Raw genomic sequence first — 25,957 nt, forward strand, 5'->3', positions numbered from 1 at the left:
GGGCCTTCAGTTCCTGCCAGACACTTGTGTTCTCAAGCCAGCTCTAGTACGAATAAAGTTCATGCAACGCCTGAGATGAAGTTTTTCAACACTCAGCTGCTTCTGTTAGTTTGTACTGCATGTACATACTTGTCACACCACTATTTCAGAAGATACTGTATTTGTGGTACAGCTTACATGTATTAGAGTTTGACAGAAAAAAAAAAAAAAAAAAAAAAAAACTGATAGAAATTTTTATTATCTTCAATAGACAACCATTCACAAACTTACAGTCTGTCTCACCATGTTTGAAAGTCAGAGTATGCAATCTGTGCAAGGATTGGTTTTAGAAACGCACTCCCTATAATGAACATCTGCACAAAATTAATGTTGCTCAACTTACATAGTTTCGAAAAATGTAACAAGCTGAACATATGATGCTTTTGCTCATTATTAGCAATATAATTTGAGTATGCCTCATTCTTTCCACATGTATATACAAATACATTACATCTCTTCGACATAGGGAGGAAATAGATGTTGATTCCCATGGGGAATCTGAAATATTTGTCCTGAATGAGTAAATTTATAATACCAATATAAATGGTCCGTCATTGGACATTATAAATTTTCCAGCTAACTCATTCTTGGTTGCCAGCGTTTCGCCCTCGTGTGCTAGGGTGGGCTCATCAGTTGGTACCTAGCACACCTACCAATACGCTGGCTAGTGCATACCGTGGAGGCCACTGCGTAGGCTAACTGGAGCCACCGGCAGTGCCAATGCACCAAGAGACTTTGTCTCATTATCAAAAATTGATGCCTGCTTGGCCATCAGATGACATAGATGTTGATTCCCATGGGGAATCTGAAATATTTGTCCTGAATGAGTAAATTTATAATACCAATATAAATGGTCCGTCATTGGACATTATAAATTTTCCAGCTAACTCATTCTTGGTTGCCAGCGTTTCGCCCTCGTGTGCTAGGGTGGGCTCATCAGTTGGTACCTAGCACACCTACCAATACGCTGGCTAGTGCATACCGTGGAGGCCACTGCGTAGGCTAACTGGAGCCACCGGCAGTGCCAATGCACCAAGAGACTTTGTCTCATTATCAAAAATTGATGCCTGCTTGGCCATCAGATGACATAGATGTTGATTCCCATGGGGAATCTGAAATATTTGTCCTGAATGAGTAAATTTATAATACCAATATAAATGGTCCGTCATTGGACATTATAAATTTTCCAGCTAACTCATTCTTGGTTGCCAGCGTTTCGCCCTCGTGTGCTAGGGTGGGCTCATCAGTTGGTACCTAGCACACCTACCAATACGCTGGCTAGTGCATACCGTGGAGGCCACTGCGTAGGCTAACTGGAGCCACCGGCAGTGCCAATGCACCAAGAGACTGTCTCATTATCAAAAATTGATGCCTGCTTGGCCATCAGATGACATAGATGTTGATTCCCATGGGGAATCTGAAATATTTGTCCTGAATGAGTAAATTTATAATACCAATATAAATGGTCCGTCATTGGACATTATAAATTTTCCAGCTAACTCATTCTTGGTTGCCAGCGTTTCGCCCTCGTGTGCTAGGGTGGGCTCATCAGTTGGTACCTAGCACACCTACCAATACGCTGGCTAGTGCATACCGTGGAGGCCACTGCGTAGGCTAACTGGAGCCACCGGCAGTGCCAATGCACCAAGAGACTTTGTCTCATTATCAAAAATTGATGCCTGCTTGGCCATCAGATGACATAGATGTTGATTCCCATGGGGAATCTGAAATATTTGTCCTGAATGAGTAAATTTATAATACCAATATAAATGGTCCGTCATTGGACATTATAAATTTTCCAGCTAACTCATTCTTGGTTGCCAGCGTTTCGCCCTCGTGTGCTAGGGTGGGCTCATCAGTTGGTACCTAGCACACCTACCAATACGCTGGCTAGTGCATACCGTGGAGGCCACTGCGTAGGCTAACTGGAGCCACCGGCAGTGCCAATGCACCAAGAGACTTTGTCTCATTATCAAAAATTGATGCCTGCTTGGCCATCAGATGACATAGATGTTGATTCCCATGGGGAATCTGAAATATTTGTCCTGAATGAGTAAATTTATAATACCAATATAAATGGTCCGTCATTGGACATTATAAATTTTCCAGCTAACTCATTCTTGGTTGCCAGCGTTTCGCCCTCGTGTGCTAGGGTGGGCTCATCAGTTGGTACCTAGCACACCTACCAATACGCTGGCTAGTGCATACCGTGGAGGCCACTGCGTAGGCTAACTGGAGCCACCGGCAGTGCCAATGCACCAAGAGACTTTGTCTCATTATCAAAAATTGATGCCTGCTTGGCCATCAGATGACATAGATGTTGATTCCCATGGGGAATCTGAAATATTTGTCCTGAATGAGTAAATTTATAATACCAATATAAATGGTCCGTCATTGGACATTATAAATTTTCCAGCTAACTCATTCTTGGTTGCCAGCGTTTCGCCCTCGTGTGCTAGGGTGGGCTCATCAGTTGGTACCTAGCACACCTACCAATACGCTGGCTAGTGCATACCGTGGAGGCCACTGCGTAGGCTAACTGGAGCCACCGGCAGTGCCAATGCACCAAGAGACTTTGTCTCATTATCAAAAATTGATGCCTGCTTGGCCATCAGATGACATAGATGTTGATTCCCATGGGGAATCTGAAATATTTGTCCTGAATGAGTAAATTTATAATACCAATATAAATGGTCCGTCATTGGACATTATAAATTTTCCAGCTAATATTGGTATTATAAATTTACTCATTCAGGACAAATATTTCAGATTCCCCATGGGAATCAACATCTATGTCATCTGATGGCCAAGCAGGCATCAATTTTTGATAATGAGACAAAGTCTCTTGGTGCATTGGCACTGCCGGTGGCTCCAGTTAGCCTACGCAGTGGCCTCCACGGTATGCACTAGCCAGCGTATTGGTAGGTGTGCTAGGTACCAACTGATGAGCCCACCCTAGCACACGAGGGCGAAACGCTGGCAACCAAGAATGAGTTAGCTGGAAAATTTATAATGTCCAATGACGGACCATTTATATTGGTATTATAAATTTACTCATTCAGGACAAATATTTCAGATTCCCCATGGGAATCAACATCTATGTCATCTGATGGCCAAGCAGGCATCAATTTTTGATAATGAGACAAAGTCTCTTGGTGCATTGGCACTGCCGGTGGCTCCAGTTAGCCTACGCAGTGGCCTCCACGGTATGCACTAGCCAGCGTATTGGTAGGTGTGCTAGGTACCAACTGATGAGCCCACCCTAGCACACGAGGGCGAAACGCTGGCAACCAAGAATGAGTTAGCTGGAAAATTTATAATGTCCAATGACGGACCATTTATATTGGTATTATAAATTTACTCATTCAGGACAAATATTTCAGATTCCCCATGGGAATCAACATCTATGTCATCTGATGGCCAAGCAGGCATCAATTTTTGATAATGAGACAAAGTCTCTTGGTGCATTGGCACTGCCGGTGGCTCCAGTTAGCCTACGCAGTGGCCTCCACGGTATGCACTAGCCAGCGTATTGGTAGGTGTGCTAGGTACCAACTGATGAGCCCACCCTAGCACACGAGGGCGAAACGCTGGCAACCAAGAATGAGTTAGCTGGAAAATTTATAATGTCCAATGACGGACCATTTATATTGGTATTATAAATTTACTCATTCAGGACAAATATTTCAGATTCCCCATGGGAATCAACATCTATGTCATCTGATGGCCAAGCAGGCATCAATTTTTGATAATGAGACAAAGTCTCTTGGTGCATTGGCACTGCCGGTGGCTCCAGTTAGCCTACGCAGTGGCCTCCACGGTATGCACTAGCCAGCGTATTGGTAGGTGTGCTAGGTACCAACTGATGAGCCCACCCTAGCACACGAGGGCGAAACGCTGGCAACCAAGAATGAGTTAGCTGGAAAATTTATAATGTCCAATGATGGACCATTTATATTGGTATTATAAATTTACTCATTCAGGACAAATATTTCAGATTCCCCATGGGAATCAACATCTATGTCATCTGATGGCCAAGCAGGCATCAATTTTTGATAATGAGACAAAGTCTCTTGGTGCATTGGCACTGCCGGTGGCTCCAGTTAGCCTACGCAGTGGCCTCCACGGTATGCACTAGCCAGCGTATTGGTAGGTGTGCTAGGTACCAACTGATGAGCCCACCCTAGCACACGAGGGCGAAACGCTGGCAACCAAGAATGAGTTAGCTGGAAAATTTATAATGTCCAATGACGGACCATTTATATTGGTATTATAAATTTACTCATTCAGGACAAATATTTCAGATTCCCCATGGGAATCAACATCTATGTCATCTGATGGCCAAGCAGGCATCAATTTTTGATAATGAGACAAAGTCTCTTGGTGCATTGGCACTGCCGGTGGCTCCAGTTAGCCTACGCAGTGGCCTCCACGGTATGCACTAGCCAGCGTATTGGTAGGTGTGCTAGGTACCAACTGATGAGCCCACCCTAGCACACGAGGGCGAAACGCTGGCAACCAAGAATGAGTTAGCTGGAAAATTTATAATGTCCAATGACGGACCATTTATATTGGTATTATAAATTTACTCATTCAGGACAAATATTTCAGATTCCCCATGGGAATCAACATCTATGTCATCTGATGGCCAAGCAGGCATCAATTTTTGATAATGAGACAAAGTCTCTTGGTGCATTGGCACTGCCGGTGGCTCCAGTTAGCCTACGCAGTGGCCTCCACGGTATGCACTAGCCAGCGTATTGGTAGGTGTGCTAGGTACCAACTGATGAGCCCACCCTAGCACACGAGGGCGAAACGCTGGCAACCAAGAATGAGTTAGCTGGAAAATTTATAATGTCCAATGACGGACCATTTATATTGGTATTATAAATTTACTCATTCAGGACAAATATTTCAGATTCCCCATGGGAATCAACATCTATGTCATCTGATGGCCAAGCAGGCATCAATTTTTGATAATGAGACAAAGTCTCTTGGTGCATTGGCACTGCCGGTGGCTCCAGTTAGCCTACGCAGTGGCCTCCACGGTATGCACTAGCCAGCGTATTGGTAGGTGTGCTAGGTACCAACTGATGAGCCCACCCTAGCACACGAGGGCGAAACGCTGGCAACCAAGAATGAGTTAGCTGGAAAATTTATAATGTCCAATGACGGACCATTTATATTGGTATTATAAATTTACTCATTCAGGACAAATATTTCAGATTCCCCATGGGAATCAACATCTATGTCATCTGATGGCCAAGCAGGCATCAATTTTTGATAATGAGACAAAGTCTCTTGGTGCATTGGCACTGCCGGTGGCTCCAGTTAGCCTACGCAGTGGCCTCCACGGTATGCACTAGCCAGCGTATTGGTAGGTGTGCTAGGTACCAACTGATGAGCCCACCCTAGCACACGAGGGCGAAACGCTGGCAACCAAGAATGAGTTAGCTGGAAAATTTATAATGTCCAATGACGGACCATTTATATTGGTATTATAAATTTACTCATTCAGGACAAATATTTCAGATTCCCCATGGGAATCAACATCTATGTCATCTGATGGCCAAGCAGGCATCAATTTTTGATAATGAGACAAAGTCTCTTGGTGCATTGGCACTGCCGGTGGCTCCAGTTAGCCTACGCAGTGGCCTCCACGGTATGCACTAGCCAGCGTATTGGTAGGTGTGCTAGGTACCAACTGATGAGCCCACCCTAGCACACGAGGGCGAAACGCTGGCAACCAAGAATGAGTTAGCTGGAAAATTTATAATGTCCAATGACGGACCATTTATATTGGTATTATAAATTTACTCATTCAGGACAAATATTTCAGATTCCCCATGGGAATCAACATCTATGTCATCTGATGGCCAAGCAGGCATCAATTTTTGATAATGAGACAAAGTCTCTTGGTGCATTGGCACTGCCGGTGGCTCCAGTTAGCCTACGCAGTGGCCTCCACGGTATGCACTAGCCAGCGTATTGGTAGGTGTGCTAGGTACCAACTGATGAGCCCACCCTAGCACACGAGGGCGAAACGCTGGCAACCAAGAATGAGTTAGCTGGAAAATTTATAATGTCCAATGACGGACCATTTATATTGGTATTATAAATTTACTCATTCAGGACAAATATTTCAGATTCCCCATGGGAATCAACATCTATGTCATCTGATGGCCAAGCAGGCATCAATTTTTGATAATGAGACAAAGTCTCTTGGTGCATTGGCACTGCCGGTGGCTCCAGTTAGCCTACGCAGTGGCCTCCACGGTATGCACTAGCCAGCGTATTGGTAGGTGTGCTAGGTACCAACTGATGAGCCCACCCTAGCACACGAGGGCGAAACGCTGGCAACCAAGAATGAGTTAGCTGGAAAATTTATAATGTCCAATGACGGACCATTTATATTGGTATTATAAATTTACTCATTCAGGACAAATATTTCAGATTCCCCATGGGAATCAACATCTATGTCATCTGATGGCCAAGCAGGCATCAATTTTTGATAATGAGACAAAGTCTCTTGGTGCATTGGCACTGCCGGTGGCTCCAGTTAGCCTACGCAGTGGCCTCCACGGTATGCACTAGCCAGCGTATTGGTAGGTGTGCTAGGTACCAACTGATGAGCCCACCCTAGCACACGAGGGCGAAACGCTGGCAACCAAGAATGAGTTAGCTGGAAAATTTATAATGTCCAATGACGGACCATTTATATTGGTATTATAAATTTACTCATTCAGGACAAATATTTCAGATTCCCCATGGGAATCAACATCTATGTCATCTGATGGCCAAGCAGGCATCAATTTTTGATAATGAGACAAAGTCTCTTGGTGCATTGGCACTGCCGGTGGCTCCAGTTAGCCTACGCAGTGGCCTCCACGGTATGCACTAGCCAGCGTATTGGTAGGTGTGCTAGGTACCAACTGATGAGCCCACCCTAGCACACGAGGGCGAAACGCTGGCAACCAAGAATGAGTTAGCTGGAAAATTTATAATGTCCAATGACGGACCATTTATATTGGTATTATAAATTTACTCATTCAGGACAAATATTTCAGATTCCCCATGGGAATCAACATCTATGTCATCTGATGGCCAAGCAGGCATCAATTTTTGATAATGAGACAAAGTCTCTTGGTGCATTGGCACTGCCGGTGGCTCCAGTTAGCCTACGCAGTGGCCTCCACGGTATGCACTAGCCAGCGTATTGGTAGGTGTGCTAGGTACCAACTGATGAGCCCACCCTAGCACACGAGGGCGAAACGCTGGCAACCAAGAATGAGTTAGCTGGAAAATTTATAATGTCCAATGACGGACCATTTATATTGGTATTATAAATTTACTCATTCAGGACAAATATTTCAGATTCCCCATGGGAATCAACATCTATGTCATCTGATGGCCAAGCAGGCATCAATTTTTGATAATGAGACAAAGTCTCTTGGTGCATTGGCACTGCCGGTGGCTCCAGTTAGCCTACGCAGTGGCCTCCACGGTATGCACTAGCCAGCGTATTGGTAGGTGTGCTAGGTACCAACTGATGAGCCCACCCTAGCACACGAGGGCGAAACGCTGGCAACCAAGAATGAGTTAGCTGGAAAATTTATAATGTCCAATGACGGACCATTTATATTGGTATTATAAATTTACTCATTCAGGACAAATATTTCAGATTCCCCATGGGAATCAACATCTATGTCATCTGATGGCCAAGCAGGCATCAATTTTTGATAATGAGACAAAGTCTCTTGGTGCATTGGCACTGCCGGTGGCTCCAGTTAGCCTACGCAGTGGCCTCCACGGTATGCACTAGCCAGCGTATTGGTAGGTGTGCTAGGTACCAACTGATGAGCCCACCCTAGCACACGAGGGCGAAACGCTGGCAACCAAGAATGAGTTAGCTGGAAAATTTATAATGTCCAATGACGGACCATTTATATTGGTATTATAAATTTACTCATTCAGGACAAATATTTCAGATTCCCCATGGGAATCAACATCTATGTCATCTGATGGCCAAGCAGGCATCAATTTTTGATAATGAGACAAAGTCTCTTGGTGCATTGGCACTGCCGGTGGCTCCAGTTAGCCTACGCAGTGGCCTCCACGGTATGCACTAGCCAGCGTATTGGTAGGTGTGCTAGGTACCAACTGATGAGCCCACCCTAGCACACGAGGGCGAAACGCTGGCAACCAAGAATGAGTTAGCTGGAAAATTTATAATGTCCAATGACGGACCATTTATATTGGTATTATAAATTTACTCATTCAGGACAAATATTTCAGATTCCCCATGGGAATCAACATCTATGTCATCTGATGGCCAAGCAGGCATCAATTTTTGATAATGAGACAAAGTCTCTTGGTGCATTGGCACTGCCGGTGGCTCCAGTTAGCCTACGCAGTGGCCTCCACGGTATGCACTAGCCAGCGTATTGGTAGGTGTGCTAGGTACCAACTGATGAGCCCACCCTAGCACACGAGGGCGAAACGCTGGCAACCAAGAATGAGTTAGCTGGAAAATTTATAATGTCCAATGACGGACCATTTATATTGGTATTATAAATTTACTCATTCAGGACAAATATTTCAGATTCCCCATGGGAATCAACATCTATGTCATCTGATGGCCAAGCAGGCATCAATTTTTGATAATGAGACAAAGTCTCTTGGTGCATTGGCACTGCCGGTGGCTCCAGTTAGCCTACGCAGTGGCCTCCACGGTATGCACTAGCCAGCGTATTGGTAGGTGTGCTAGGTACCAACTGATGAGCCCACCCTAGCACACGAGGGCGAAACGCTGGCAACCAAGAATGAGTTAGCTGGAAAATTTATAATGTCCAATGACGGACCATTTATATTGGTATTATAAATTTACTCATTCAGGACAAATATTTCAGATTCCCCATGGGAATCAACATCTATGTCATCTGATGGCCAAGCAGGCATCAATTTTTGATAATGAGACAAAGTCTCTTGGTGCATTGGCACTGCCGGTGGCTCCAGTTAGCCTACGCAGTGGCCTCCACGGTATGCACTAGCCAGCGTATTGGTAGGTGTGCTAGGTACCAACTGATGAGCCCACCCTAGCACACGAGGGCGAAACGCTGGCAACCAAGAATGAGTTAGCTGGAAAATTTATAATGTCCAATGACGGACCATTTATATTGGTATTATAGGGAGGAAAGTTACTTTACTGAAGAATTTGTGAGAAACGACAACACGTTTTGCAAACATTGTTCTCTGAGCCCAGTAACTCGTTTGCTGATCCACAGCACACTGTCCAGTTTACTAGTTTGCTTGTTCTAAATTTATTTTAGGATTTACTGTATGGTAACTGAGAAACAAATGGAAAGCAATGCCTTGTGTAAGATAGCAGGTGCAAAATGCACTTGCACACACAGAAGTATGTGTTTCCTAGATTGCAGCATATCTGGATACTGCTGAGAGAAGACTATAAAGTAAGTAATGCAGTAGGTCATCTGACATTGAGGCCAGCGGCTTCTCTACACCTGCTGTCTTTTCCTCTCCTCTTCCAACAAAGATCATATAAAAAAACTAGACAATGGAGGAGTGTTAACACATTCACACATATACACAAAAAAACTTGAGAAATGAGATCTACAAGGGTTAAACTTGACAATCCATGTTCCAGAAGTAGAAAATAAGAAACAAACATGGTGTTTATAACAGAGCCTGAAGTACTTACAGGGGGTGTCCATCCACCAGCTCCATGACCACACAGTGTCTGTTGAAGTCGATGGGTTCTGGTACAGGAAAGTCTCGTTCTTTCAAAGCCTTCATGTATGCAAACTCCTTGGTGGCAGATACACGAGACAGGTATAGCCAGGACATAGAGTGACGATGCTGATGGTAGTCTCGTTTCTCTTTCAGGTTGCGAAAACAGGTTCGACCAAGCCTATAACGTTCAAACTGATTACGGTCGTCCAAACAGTATGTTTATTAAAACTGCTTAAATTTATTAAGTACAGTGGACTCTGGTTAATTCAATGTTGGATAATTCAAATCAAAGTGCATTCCCCTTGAAATTCCTATTCTAATCAATACAAAAATCTTGTAATTCAAATTTTCAAAGCTTAAATTTGGATAATTTGAAGTCAGGATTTTATCACAAGTTACTCTTGTAATGGTTCCACGAATTGAAGCCTTCAAATAATTCCCAAGAATTCTCTCTTTTTATTTTAGTTTCCTAGTTATGGTCAGATAGTTGCTACTGCTAACAGACTTAACCTTTATCTTTGCGACTGTCAATTATTGTAGGATTCAGCATGGCCTTGACCATCGCTTGTCTATGGGCATCCGTACTTGGCCGTTGGAAGTCTTCTCCTTCCCCCATTCTAAAATCATCAAGCTTTGAATTTAAAAAAACTAACGCAGAAATTGTTCCAGAAGAACTAGAAATGTACGTGGAACCTGACCGATGGCAATAAGTAGTGACTAATGTCAGTTATGACGTGTATTTAGCTGTTGATACTGAAGTTACAGTATGTGGAAATTTGACAGGAGATGAGATTCTGCAAGAAGTACTACAAAATTCCAATCCATCCAGTGATAAAGAGCAGAGTAATAATGATATCATAAAAGAGCCTGTACCGACCACATATGAGGCTTTCAAAATGGTAGGAAGTTTAAGAAGATTTGTTGAAGCTCAATCAAATGTGATGACACAGTTCAAGCTTTAAAGGAAATTGAAGATTCTGTCTATCACGTAAACCTAAACAAATCCAAACAAACAAAAATCACTAATAGTTTTAAATGAGCAATGAAATTAGTGTATTGTTACATGTGCTAAATTGTGTGTTACTACTGTTGTGTTTGTATATTTTCGAGTGAAAACTTTCATCTACAGCACAGGACAACATGGCAGCTGTTAAGGTACAATAGAATGCATAATACTGTAATAATTATTTATTACAATGAATTTATTAAATTTTCTGTATTTATACAGTACTATACTATATTTTCCTTAAAATAGTCATTCTTGGTTAATTCAAATTTTTTGTGATTCCCCGTGGAGTTTAAGTTAAAAAGAGTCCACTGCAGTTTGTTTCCTAACTTAATAATAGCAACATTCTTTACCAATGAACTAAAACAAAAATTGTACCAAAAACATTTGACATACAAGACCTTTTTATAATTTATAATGAGATTTAAGAAAAATAAGCTATACTTTCTCCAATTTACAGATTTATGCTCCAAGTGCCTTAGCTCGGAACGACATTGCTTCCACTTATAACAAATTCACCTTCCGCTTTCTTCCTTGACCTCCCTCTGTCAATTCTCATTTTCTTTTGACATCAATCGTATTAGTTTTGAGAGGTCTAAGGAGCTCATTTTCAACCTTTTGTGGTCATCTCTTTCTTTTCCCAATATTGTCATTAGTTTTTTTGCTTTTGTTTTTTAAAGTTTTTTCCCCGGTAAGATAGAGGCCACATTTTTCAGGGTCGACTTAGTTAAAATAACCTTGAAGCTTTTTAGTTTGAGAAACATTTTTGAAGTTATTAAGGTGGTGGACACAGAATTTTAACTTTCAAATTACTTTTGCACTTGTTCACAACATCCCCTATTCATAATAATTAGTGACAAATTTACACAACACTAATAATCTTCAACATATTATACACATGCAAATTAGCGATTCAAAAGAACCTGAGAATGTTATTATAGAACGAAGTAGCGTTAAGTCACAGTGCGAGAGATGAAGCAGGTGATCAGTGAAGCAAGCTGCAAGCAAGGGAAAAGATGTGTGGTAGCAAGATAGCAGCTCTGGGATGCCAAAGTTAGCAGACAAGTATCATAGAGGTGAGGTACACACAACCATAGTAACATGCCACGCTCCATCCCAACACCATTGCTCCTCAACTCTGTTCCAATCCAGGTTTCTTCTAATTACAGTATACTATTCTTGATCGTTTTCAACAACCTTAGTCTGCGTCTCTCTCTTGTTCACCCTCCTCCTATCTGTGTTTTCAACATCTCCTCCAGTATACTTCCCTCTTCCATCCTCTTAAAACACACCCAAACCATTTAAGTTTATCCCTCTCCATTCTGCCATAAAGCTTTTCCACACTGATTTCCTTCTTGACGTCCTCCTTTCTTACTCTCTCTTTCCTATCATACTTTTAAAAAATGTCATTTCACTGGCCAGGTCTCTCTCATGCATATGTCAGTAGTACATCTTAAAAATTGCCTTTTTACACTTCGCTGGTACTTCCTTCCCCCCACACCAGGTTTCTCTCACTCTAATAAAATATGGATGATGATGTGATGATAGCAAACACTCATAATCGAGTAGGTTTGTCTTCCAGGCAGGATGCCTCTTCATCTATGCGTTCGGAGGTGACTATACAGTCCAATGCGGGAGTTACACAATTTGCCACAGTGAGGACAGGTAGTCCCAGGTGGAGCAGTGATGTTATTTCTATGTCTCCTCAGCACTTCTTTTTCTTTCCTACGTTGCCTCTTGTCATTTGCTGTACGTCGGCAGTTTTCTTCAAAAGACAGTGTGCCGTAATGGACTAGTGATCTCCAGGATGAACGGTCAAGGGCTAAATTCTCCCAGTTATCAACATCAATGTTACATCTCTTCAAGTTAACCTTGATTGCATCCTTAAATCGCTTCCTCTGACCGTCTACACAGCGTTTACCTACTGATAGCTCAGAGTAAAACACTTGTTTGGGAATGCGATTATTGGGCATGCGAACTACGTGCCCTGTCCATCGTAGCTGGCGTCTTAAAACCATCAATTCTATACTGGTGGTGTGTGTCTCTTCAAGAACGCTGATATTTGTGCGCCTGTCTTGCCAAGTTATTTGCAGTATTCTCCTCAAGCAACATTGATGATACTGTTCCAGCTTCTAAAGGCGTCGACTGTAGCATGTCCAGGATTCAGATCCGTAGAGTAAGGTTGGAACTACAACAGAATTGTTGTTGAATCCTTTTACTGATCTCCATGTCCAGCCCTGCATCAGTTCACTTCAGTACTTTAAGATTTCCACAATTTTAGTTTTGTTCTTTTATATTCATAATTTCTTTCCCTTCCCTTTCTCCCCTGGTCAACACCACTGTCTTACTCTTTTCCATGCTGATTTTCATTCCATAATTTTCAATAATCTAGCTCAACATGTAATTCCCCTCTGTTTCCTCCCCATACAACTATACAATCTCTAAACAGCATTTCCTTCAGCTCTTGTCCCCGTATTTTACCTGTCTCTCCTTCACAATTTCGTCCATAATCCTTATGAATAACAGCGGTGACAGCACATTTCCTTGCAGTCCAGTTTCATTCTAAAACCACTCTGTTCTCCTCACAAGTGTCTGGAGTATGCTGCCATTTTCTAAATCCTTGCTGTTGCATTACTTTCCATACCTTTGCTCTCGGTACACTACTATAAGACTTTTCTAAATCAAGCAATGTCTTCTGTATTCCCAATGTTTTTCCATAACTGCCTCATACTGAAGATGGGGTCTAGTGTTCATCTTCCATTATGAAAGCCATGTTGCTTTTCTTGTAGTCCTTCCAACTTTCTTCTCATTCTCTTTTCTAGTACCCTTTCAAATATTTTTGCAAACCAAGATACGAGGGTGATTAGTCAATAATTACCACTCATCTTCTTCTCCAACTTCAAAAATTAGGTATTACTACTCCTCTACTCGTCATTTGGTACCAATTTTTATTTCCAAATACATCTAAATAGCTTATACAGCCATTGTAGACCAACAGGTCCTGCTGCTTTTATCATTTCCACATACAATTCATCCAATCCTGCTGCTTTTCCCAATGTAATTAATTTAAAAGCCGTTTCCACCTGTTCTATTGTGATTCCACTCTCTGATTCTCTCTCTTCACAATATATCTCCATACCTGCCAACTTTACAAAACCAAAAATCAGGAGATTTTTATATGAAAATCAGAAAAAAATCAGCAGAAATCAGGAGATACAATTTGTCAAAACTGCTTACTCTACATGTCTTACGCAATACAGTATTATGATATATTTATACACTTATTGTTTCAAAGCCCGACTGTTGCTATGTGAGGCTACAAGGCTAAAAATTACACATCTCTATTCCCTCACAGGAAGTATGTGAGTGAGATGATCGGTCTCTGATAAGCCTCCCGAAAATAGTATGAATTCATGCTCCACACGTGTGAATCAGTCATTCCATTATTTAGCAAATGCATAGATTAATATATTGTATCAAGCACCCGTGCGATTATGGAAAGCGCAATACTAGTTGTATAAAATAACTAGCTGATGTAGCCGTGTTTCGCTACGGAATTCTCAGAAAGACTGTCCTTATAGTTTTCCCAACTGAAGTCAACAGTTGAAATAGGTCATTACTCATTACAATGGCGTCATTATGAATGTCGTGATTAAAGCAATGCTGTGGTATGAAATATTCGATAAAATTAAAAACCGCACATTTTCTCACTTTTAACGAAAAGTACTACGGAATCGATCTAAGAGTTGAAAGTTCCAGAGCTAGAATGACCAGGCCACAAACAATCGCGAACACTCCTGTGTAATTATTCCATTTAAGTGTGCACACTGCTCATTCCAATCACTGCCTCAGAGTAGGGATCGAATAGCTGGAATACTATGATGATCCAGTGTGTTACATACCAGTAGTATCAGAGAATTTATGAAACAGAGGAATGGAATGCTAAAGAAGAGAGATCTCGAACTCCCCAGCTACATCCCGCTAATATTCAGGCAGGCTGTTATACTCGATACCGGTATGCACCTACGCAGCAGTAATCCCAACTATCGGAGATAAATGGCAGCAGAATACACAAAGCACATCACAACAAACAATGGTCAAAGTAATGTTATTGTTGCTCAATTTTATGAGCTTTCTATATTGCAAGCCTTCACATTTAGTTTTCTTCCGACTTCGTGATATTAGAGCATCTAATGTAAAGTGACTCGTCCTTTCGTTCATGACTTCCTCTTGTGTTATTATTCAAGCGTTCCTTAATGACTTTTTTCTCATTCTTCACAATTTAATCACCATCACCACCAATATTATTATAGTCGGTACAGTAAAACTGAATAAGATAAAAATAATCAGAAATTGTATTCTTTCTAACTTTTGTTATGTAGTACTTTTTGATATGACCAATAAGATAGGTTATTACAAATTAAATTTTTGGCACCTTCCCCGCACCATTTCGAACAGGGTGAATAAAATTCCTTATTCCCCGACTTTACGTATTGTACCAGGAAAAGTTCTTGGGGAAAGGGCATGAGTAGGACCTCAGGGAGTGGAACTTGGTTTTGGAGCCGATACAGAGTAGGATAGACTCGCAGAGCGAATAATAGATGGTTACATTTTTTTTTTAAACAATTTATTAATTCTTCACCCTGCAATATGATTATTGGACTCAAATCTGGCATTGAAATTAAAAGTTTGAACGTAATCTTCCTGAATTCTGTTCATGAAAATTAAATGAATATCACTGATTCCAAAGTCTTTCATATGTGAGAAGACGAGGTATTAGATTTCCAACTAAAGTCTTTCTAAATATGAGCACACACTTGTAATTGCAAATTGACATGAGAAATTAAATTTCTGTTACAAGTTTTCAGTTTTTCAGTTTGTAAACCTTGATGTATAGTACACGAAAAGCCTAAAGTCTTTCTATGAGATATGAAAATTAAATTTGAAAATTAAATTAATCACTTCTGAGAAACTATGAGAACTCTGAAATATTTGTTCACACGCGGCACTGAAGTTTCCACTGTTCAAAATTAATGAGAAAGTTTTAGTCAGTTTGTTACTACTCACTTAATGAAAGAAATGTTGCTACAAACGTTGAAGGATGGACATCTGGAATGTTCCGTGGAGAATCAGGGTCGGCGATGTTCCCTTAACACACCATGTTGACATTCCCCGATGAGGTGATGACGGCTGGAACTGGATCGTGTAGAATTGCAGCTCGTTAAGGTGATTTTTTGCACACGAAAAATTCACTTAGTGTGAGTAGTTATCACTGACACCGTCATTTACTGTTGAACTCAGTTTATGGCGTAATTGAACTTTAAGACGTTACATGAATAATCACAGTCCTTCCTGTATGAAATACTATTTAAAGTCGTTACTGAAACGTCCATAATTACACAGTTCACACTTGAAAAAGGCAAATCATAGTCTATAATCACAGTCTTTGAACATGGTCATTAAGTCACTAAGGATTATTTTCTGATTATCTTCTTATTATAACGTCATATTACCTCAGAAAAAGTTCTTAGAATTCACCCAGATTACTACTGTAAGTCGTATACTAATATGGCGTGAATAAAGAAACACAGTTCAATACTCAAAAAGAAATGAGTTCTGGTAATTCTACACATTAGTTTCTGTAGAAGTTCAATATCATGTGAAGTAAACTAAGTCTACACGTAATGATATATTCTGTGAACGTTAAATATTTGGTATTTACACTTCAATAAGTTCACTCGTATTATATTCTCAAATGTCTTTAGAATTAGACTGTAGTCGCGACGCGATGTACTAAATACAGTGCGACGTCTTTTATAATTTTGTCGGCGATATAACTTCGTGTTCCGGAAACGCGACGGCAAGTACTTTCACTGTGACTGCGCAGACATACTGTACGAGGGTCGGTCTCTCCTCTGTCTCACACACATCTGTTTACTCTTCCTTGTACTGCGCTGCTCTGCTTGTTAGCCTTGACATATATATGCTGGCACTGGGAGGGGTGGTTTCTCCTGGCCATGTGACCGTGAGTGTATAATTTTCTTAGACTTTAAATTATTATAACTCAACAACCATGGGATGGATTAATTCGAAATTCACAGGGATTAACTTTTATGACGTCCGCTACAATTCAGCGTTTGTCCCGTTGAAATTGGTTAAGGCATTGAAAAGCTTGCGAAAAGAAAATTATTTTCGAGAAATATCTATAGGGGAGGTGAGCTTCGAGCGACAGGTGACGTCACTTGACTTCGCCTAGTGCACTCGTGAAGTCTGGCACCTGCTGGAACATTCCTTTATTTAAATGTTCATACGTCGGACGGATATTTTATGCTGGAATAACGTTTCTTTCGATTGATAGGGGCCAGGACATAGGCTTACCTGGTACAGTATCAATTTTCATTAAATTCTATTCACCCATTTTCTCGTACCTCGGTGCGGATATGGACTTGGCAACAAAAATCCAATTTTGTTTCTTCTTACAAGTTGCTTTACGTCGCACCGACACAGATAGGTATTATGGTGACGATGGGACAGGAAAAGTCTAGGAATGGCAAGAAAGCAGCCGTGGCCTTAATTAAGGTTCAGTCCCAGCATTTGCCTGGCATGAAAATGGGAAACCACGGAAAACCATCTTCAGGGCTGCCGACAGTGGGGTTCGAACCCACTATCTCCCGAATACTGGATACTGGCCGCACTTAAGCGACTGCAGCTATCAAGTTTATAGACAAGAAAAGCGTTCCACCGATCAATACTTATTTATTGTGAATGACAGGCCGAAACCGGTACTAGTGTAATAATTCATTCACAATAAATAAGTATTGATCGGTGGAACACTTTTCTTGTCTATAAATTGAATCCAATCAATACAGAAAATGAAGCTTATAAATAATAATGCAGCTATCAAGGTCGGTTAAAAATACAAATTCACGAATATCTCTGTTATCACAGCTGATACGGTAAAAATGTTTAAGACATAAATGATAGGAAATTTAATAATATATAACTTTACCCCACACCTGTGGGGTCGCGAATGCGAACTGCGTCGCACTTGTGGATCTGGCCCTGTTTTACGGCCGGATGCCCTTCCTGACGCCAACCCTGTTCAGAGGGTAGAGTGGTATGATGAGTGTGTTGGGACGGACAAATACACCCAGTCCTCGAGCCAGAAGAATTAGTCAGAAGCGATTACAATCCCCCAACCGGCCGGGAATCGAACCCGGGACCCTCTGAACCGAAGGCCAGTACGCTGACTATTCAGCCAATGAGTCTGGCAACCAGACTGATGTGAACTGTGAACGAACACGAACATAGCACGCGAGAACGAGAGCTTGACAATTGATATTCGCGTCGTGATATACAGGTTTCAATAGACATCATACATTAGCGCACATTTCATGCATTAATAAACATCAATATTTCGTTTGAAAGCGGCCAATGAGCGAAGGACTTCCGGCCACTGACGTAAAAAAAGCTGAAATGGCGGGATTTGAAAAATGTTTGAAGTTCACCAAAAAGTAAGCTAATATCGAGAGGCGGGAAAAACTGTCGAAAATCGGGAGTCTCCCGTCTAAATTGGGAAAGTTGGCAGGTATGTATCTCTATCATCTCGTCTACACCCCTTCTCACTTTCAGAAGTTCAAAGTACTCCTTCAATCTTTCTTATATCCTCTGGTTGTATTATCTCTACTTTTTCTCCCGTTTCATCTGCATTATGTAAACTATCTTTTATCTTCCTTCCTACAAATCCATATGGCATCCTTTTACTGTTATCCACATCCTCTTCCAACTCTCGTGTAAACTGTTCTCAGCTTTCCTTCACTTTCTACTTTCTTGCACCACATTTTCATTTCCTGGTACATTCTTTCATTTTATGCCTATTCCATACTTTCTTACTTTGCAGAGCTGTCTTTATCTTCTCATTCCACCATGGGGGGTCTTTTCTTCTTCTTTTACTCCTACAGCCATTCTACCACAGACACACTCTGCACAGAATACAAATACCTTCTTGACATGTCCCATTCCATTTCCACACTCTCCACTTCAGTTCTGGATGTATGTTGTTTCAACTGTATCTTCCATATCTTTCAATTTCCACACTTGTATTTTCTTTTCTTATTTCTTTCATTTTCACTACTTTTCATATTTCCATTTTTGCCCCCCTACTCTACAGTCTCCATCAAAGGCTACTTCTGGCAAGCCTGCTATATCTAACAACAATCTACGATTTGCTCTTTCTACAAAGAAGTAATCAATTTGTCTTTTTCCTTTTTTCCCATCGATATCTTGTAATCTTCCTATTATTCTTCTTCCTGAAGCATGCACTGCCCACGCTTAACCCATTTCCCAATTTTTTTAAATTTTTTTTTAAATTTTTTTTTATTTATTTATTTTTTTTTTTTTAAATCCATCAACTTCTCTCCTTCATTCCTATCTCCATATCTGAAAGGTCCAATTACTTCTTCCATTCCTTTTCCATCCCATGCCACCATTGCATTAAAGACCCCCGTAACAATCGCTTCCACATTCATTATTTCTCTCCATCCTGTGTCTTCAGGAATTTGCCCATATCTCAGGGTATACACTGGGATGAAATCCTTTACTCCATTCTCTTTCATTGTATCTTTAATTATTCTATAACTTATGTAGTCCACTTTATCTACATATTCATCTAAGATCTTGTTTGTTATTATTCCCACTTCATTCTTTGCCTTATGTCCTCCACTCCAAATAGACAGTATATCCCTTCCTTAACTTCTTTCCTTTTTCCCTCCACTTAGCCTTCCTTCAATTCCATCACTATATTATCACTCTCCATGATATCAACCACCTCTTCTAACTTTCCAGTCAGTGAAATGAGGTTGATTACTGTTATCTTCATAATGTACTCTACTGGTTGGCCCCTTCTCACAGTTCCTCCGGCATAAAAGAACTGCACATTATTTCTGGGGAACACCCTAGCCTTTTCTGAAGCTGATTTAAAAGAGCCATTATCATTTTAGGTTGATATTACCGATGGGTTGCCACTCCCAAAGGCATTTTAGAGTTACTGCCAAAAGGTGAACAAGCCACTCCTAACTAGGACTAGGGATGCTTTTCTCTCTTTTTTATTTTTTTGTGTGTTGCACTAACACATTGAAGGTTTTACAGTAAATAAAGGGCAGGAAACAACTAGGATTGGGAAGGTAACAGCCGTGGCCTTAATTAAGGTACAGACTCAACATTTGCCTGGTGTGAAAATGAAAAACCACAGAAAACCATCTTCATAGCTGCCGCCGGTGGGATTCAAACCCGCCATCTTCCGAATTCAAGTACATAGCTATGTGACCAACTCGCTCAAACAATTCCTTTTGCAGGTACCCCTAATCTGGAGTATGACACTACTCGATGGATTCCAGTATCATGTCCTACACCGAGGCGACCATCACTCTACCTAAGGAAACTCATCCGCCCGAAGCCATTGGTCACCTCAGGGAATCAGGTTATTTACAGCCAGACAATTGGCGTTGAGACTATGGCTATTTTGGTATCGTTTATTTGCATTTCATGATTGTTAAAAGGTCCCATATCTGGTCAGGAGACCCTGCTAGGGTAATGGAGTAAACCATTCAGCCACAGGCTGAATACAGAGTGTTGAGCAGTGGGAAATAACCCAACACTCTGAGAGGGCCAAAGACTTTGGGCAGAGGAGCCCTCTTGGAAGGGGGGTGATCCTAGTGTACCCTAGATTGGGGAAGGCTGGAAAGGCATCTGGTTTCCAGGTAAGCAGTGGCCTTTTACATTCCATGGAGGGCTGGGTTTGTAAAACTTTGCCCCAGAATCAACAAAAGATTTGGTCAAAGGCTGGAAACTGTTCAAGATGATGATGGTCATTCATTCATGCATTCATTAATTTCCATGTCCAGTCAGCATTTCCAAAAAAACTGCAGCTGCGATGACCTTGTTGTTCCCTCGAAACACATCTTGTGATGTGCATGGGTTGTCTAGGAGGGGACAGATAAGTAGGTGGCTTGGGACTTGTTCAGCACCACATTCACTCAAGGTGTCTGCATTTGCTGGAAGGATCCCCCGTTTCTTCAGATATGATGATGATTATTATTATTATTATTATTATTATTATTATTTTCATTACCGGTATAGCTTCAGTGAACTATTTTAGAAAACATTTATATAATTTGGACTTTCATTAACACGGATGTGGTCTCGCTTCCATAAGTCCAAATTAGTGAGGGTTTACTGCATGTGTAAGTAGCAAATTCTGTGTATTTTTTTTTTTTTTCTGGACACCCACGAGGTTTACTTCCTTGCACATCAAGATGGAAGGCAGTGCTTGCAATGCTGATGGGTGCTGCTCAGGTGTGGCCATACCAGCAAAGCAGACATTTGCATAACTTCTCACTGATTAGCGCTACAACAATGTGATGTCTGATGATATTTTTGCTTTTGTGCTCAAGAAGTGAAATGCTCAGGGTCCATCTTAGCTTTCACATTTTCATGGTATGCATGGAGTGTACTGCACTTCTGTTGGCAGCTCAGTACTCAGTGCCATAAAGCGTAACTGGTCATACAACTGTCCGAGACACCTTGGGCTTCAGACAGATCGACATTCGCGTACCACATACAATTCCAGAAACATTCCTCCATTGCATTCATGCAGCATTAATCCTTGCCCTATATAAACACTATCTCATGGACAGAATAACCTCACATGTGAAAGTCAATGCAACCATCATTCTGCAGATGAGATTCAAGGTATCAAACACAACCTACTTTGTGTACAACAACAACAACAAAACAATAATAACAATAACAACAACAACAATAATAATAATAATAATAATAATAATAATAATAATAATAATAATAATAATAATAATAATAATAATAATAATAATAATAATAATAATAATAATAATAATAATAATAATAAAATAAATATATAGCTCAATACCAGCAACCGTATCTAATTGCTAAGTAGCCCCCATTATCAGAGTATGACCTTTTAATTAAGTACCTGTGTAATTTGAGACACAGTGCTCGGCCTTCTTCATTAGCAACCACATAAATATTGGATTCCTTTCCAACTCCAATTTGGTTTCCAAATGAGGAAACAACATTTCTGGATGTGAGTGCCTTCAAAGCCAGGTAATCATAACCAGAATTAGTCAGCCTGTACCCATCATCTGAAACAAAGACAAATCACAATGTTTCTAATAAGCTACATATTGTACATATGAAGGAGATACATGGAATACTTAAGAGTTTGTGGTTTTTGGCATTTGCGATAAATGCAAAAAATGTTGAAACTTTGTCAGTGTATGTGCCTTCATTTTACATGACCCCTACGAGTGGTTTTTAAGTGATTTCGAATTGACGATAAAATCTAAAATTGGTTCAAAAAGCAAAATTATAAAATTTATGTGAAATACTCTGTTTTATGTGAAATAAATATATACTGTATCTTTTAAAAAATGATGCATTTTCTTAAAAATAAAATACCAGTATATGTTATTTATTTCAGGGGGGAAAAAATATTACAGTTCCTTAAATATTTCAATGAGTGGATTTTCTTTCAGCAGTGCAAAGAACAACCAATCAAAGAGCTTAATGCAGTTTTATGCACACACGTTCATTCAGTTTGTGTTGACCCTTGATCATAGTCTGTTATTCCTGATATACGTGTTGAGAAGTAGTTCTGTTTTAAAGTACAGTAGCAATTTATTGTCTGGTAGCCATGGGTAGAAGCAAAGTGATGATCAAACAGCGTGCCGAGAGTTACAAATCGGAATATTTTTATGTAAGCTACAGACATATTATAGGTAGGTAGATATTTATTGCAATAATTAATTCCAACGAGCCAAAGGCTCATAAGAGGAATTGTACAATGAACAATATATTCAATGGTGGATCTACAAACTCTGATATGTACAATGATAAAATCAGGAGACTTAAACAGTAAAAGTAGACACATCAATAAAGAAAGTGTTAAATATAAATGAATTTATCCCTTACCATTCTATAGTTTCTGTCACAGGTAGAGAATGTATTGGAAGTGGAAAGTGTGTTTATTGAAGACTTTATTTGTAAACCTTCCGTAGTACTTACTGTACGATCTGAAGTGTGGGGATATAATATTTTATTTGTATTCCATATAATGACCTAACCTGTATAGTGTAATATTTTGATAACATGGTATTTGTAAATAGTAGATTTCAGTTCTATATTTACTGGAAGTATCCAGAAAGTTATCACATGAATTTCTGAACAGGGTGTGTTGCCTTTTGTTGGTTATGTATTCTAGAAAGTATTTTCTGACTGTTCTGGAAATGGAAGATTCGTGATCGTGTGTATTCGAGAAAGTATTTAAAGTTCGCGACTGAAGTAAGAATTGTGACTGGTGAATCTGGGTGGCGATAGGTGGGCTCATGCATTCTGATTGGCTACTCCTAGACCAGGGTTTCCCTTATTAAGAGAGTGGGGCAGCATTTCGTGTTCGGTCTTGGTCTGTCAGCAGTCTACCTGGTTGTCCGAAATTTTGATGTCGTCTCGCTACTGGGATGGGCCACCTTGTGGGTAAGCACTCTTGATTTCCGTTCCAGCTTAAATTTCCTGTAATGTTCGCTTGCTTTTTCATATAAGAGTCTGCCCTAACCTCACCTAGATTCGCCACTTAATTATTTATGATACCTTAGCTTTTCGGCTGGGCTTGCCTGTTTGTTTTCGAGGCATTCCCTGTTTCTTGTTTCGCTAAATATGTAAATTGTAGTTTAATATATTTTCCTTGGGGTTTTGCCTCTGGTAGTTCTGTGTCGCTTGATGTACGCTAGAGTTTGAAAAGTACGTTTAACTTCACTGTAAATTGTAATAGCGTATTAAGTTTCTTCTTACCTACTAAATTGCATTGTACAACTGGATTTTTAACTAGATGTATAGTTTGGTTGAACCTTTGAACTTATAGGAAGCCATTATCAAAGAACGTCGAATAGTTGTATCACAGAACATGTAGTTCGTAATTCACAAGTTGTGTGTCGGTACCTTCCGCATGACTGAAATTGTTCGGAATTCATTTGTCAAGTCCAATTGTAAATAATATTTTTCAAAATTAAGGATCACCGTTGATTATTTCTGAAACTGCAACCTAAGCCATGTCCATGCCCTCGGTAGGTTCCAGCCCCTTCCCACCTTCCCGGTTTATTGCCATCTAGTTGGCCCTACTGATTTACTAAAGTTGTTATCTGCGGAGATCCGCGTAGTTTCAACAGATGTTACACTGAGTGTGTAGTGGTTTTTGGTACTGTGAAATTGCACTTACTTTCCTCCCTTTACTGTGTTTAGTTTTTGTTTAGTGTAACCGCTGTAGTAGCGGTATCAGTATCCTTTATACTAAGATACTTTACTAAAAGTGAGTAACAATGCATAGGATGATTTACAGAGGAGGGTGGTTATTTTAAACATTTGTCCTACGAAGTATCTATTCCATAAATTTTCCTTTGCCTTTCGTTTGAAACTTTTTCAAGTAGGGGCAATTTTTACATCAGTGGAAAGTTTGTTGTATGCTTGAATTGCTGAAAATTTACAACTATTCTTTCCATATTTTGAAGAATGGATGTGGTACAAGGCCTAGTCAGCTGCATGTCTAGTTTGATAACTGAAGTTTCCTTCCTTTGCCTCGGCAGCACTGCGGTGCATATGGGCCCCTATGAACAGTGTCGATGTAGAGAGGTTTCTTAGCAACTACAACATGATGTTAACTAATAGGCGGTCTCGAATGAAGGAAGACACCATTCAAACAATTGGAATGTTGTATTTCAATCACCACTGAAATAACTCTCCCTTGTAGGTCTGTTGTACTGTGATAAATGAGTACGATCAGATTAGTATTTTTGAAATTTTGTTTGTAAATTTGTAAATATCATAATCGTGTGTGTGTTAATACTTCTTGCAGTCTTGTGTTGATGTCTGTATTATTTTCCATAGTGTATTCAAAACTGCATGATGAGCGATGTGTGATTAAACAGTATGATTTTACTCCCAACTGCTGTGTGTGCAATTTCACAAATTATGCCTATTTTTAACCAATTTGCTACAAAATGCTAAATTTCAGAAGTATAGATGCTACAAAATGCTAAATTTGAAAATCAAAACACTAAATCTCCGATTTTTAAATGCTATAAACCACAAACTCTACAAATACTGTATGCTGAATTCATTGATGTATATTTTAGTTCTCTAAAAACGTCTAGTAGCTGATGTTAAATCACGACCTCAATCTTCCCGAACAGGACAATGCATTATCTTGGTTAAAATGTAAAATGATATAGTATAGTGGAAACACTATAATAAAATGGTCTACAAGAGTAGTAACAGCATTATCATTAACTTTCATGTGCCAGGAAATATTTTTGTTTGTACAGTAAACTCAGGATTCGATGAACCCAGATTCAATGGACTTCAAATTCGAAAAATAGTTTGACAAATAAAATAATACAAATGTACATATTTCTAACCCTTGTCCAGTTTCTCTACAGGATGGAGTATAAGGTGAGATGAATCTTCGTAGAACGTTTATGACCGGATGTCCTTCCCAACCTCATCAGAGGAGTTAAGAAGAAGAAATGAATGACATGATATATGATAGTAGGAAGGGAGACAGTGCAGAGGAGTTAAGAAGAAGAAATGAATGACATGATATATGATAGTAGGAAGGGAGACAGTGAAACCCGGTGCCGGCACATAGCCTACTCTGGTCGAACAGCACGAAGGGGTCTACTCAAGACTACTTCTCCATCCGTGGACGACTCACCATCAACAGCATATGTCCTCACTCCACATGAGCACTCTGGAGAGGTTTTGGAATTGAATCCAGACTTTTAGCACACAATCTAGTGATTAGAAATTGTATATCCCACTTCTCCTACCCTGCCGGCCAACATTCTGATAGTGAAAATTTTACGATCAACAGGGCTCGAAGCGGCTAACCAAGGCGTTGCACCATACGGACTTCACACCTTACCGGTAACGATCATGGCCACCAGGTGGACTTTTGACAAATAAATACAGATAATGAAAATAAATTTTAAAACAATTATTGAATGGAAATGAACCAGAATACAACTGAATCAGTCATTTAAGAAAGGGCACATGCCCAAATTGTAGATTTTTTAA

The 25,957-nt window shown here is 40.3% G+C and overlaps 1 protein-coding gene across 1 annotated transcript in view; it reads right to left on the minus strand.

The window, feature by feature from the left end:
* The window catches only part of RIOK2 (RIO kinase 2), a 96,146-nt gene that overhangs the window by 24,890 nt on the left and 45,299 nt on the right, over positions 1 to 25,957 (minus strand). Inside the window, exons 3-4 of the mRNA XM_067138403.2 lie at positions 21,807 to 21,975; positions 9,758 to 9,967 (exon numbers count right to left, since the gene is read on the minus strand). Of these exons, the coding sequence (XP_066994504.2) occupies positions 9,758 to 9,967; positions 21,807 to 21,975 (379 nt within the window). The remainder of the gene's footprint in view (positions 1 to 9,757; positions 9,968 to 21,806; positions 21,976 to 25,957) is intronic.

Source organism: Anabrus simplex, chromosome 1 (genome assembly GCF_040414725.1).
Source record: "Anabrus simplex isolate iqAnaSimp1 chromosome 1, ASM4041472v1, whole genome shotgun sequence".
Taxonomy (NCBI): Eukaryota; Metazoa; Arthropoda; class Insecta; order Orthoptera; family Tettigoniidae; genus Anabrus; species Anabrus simplex.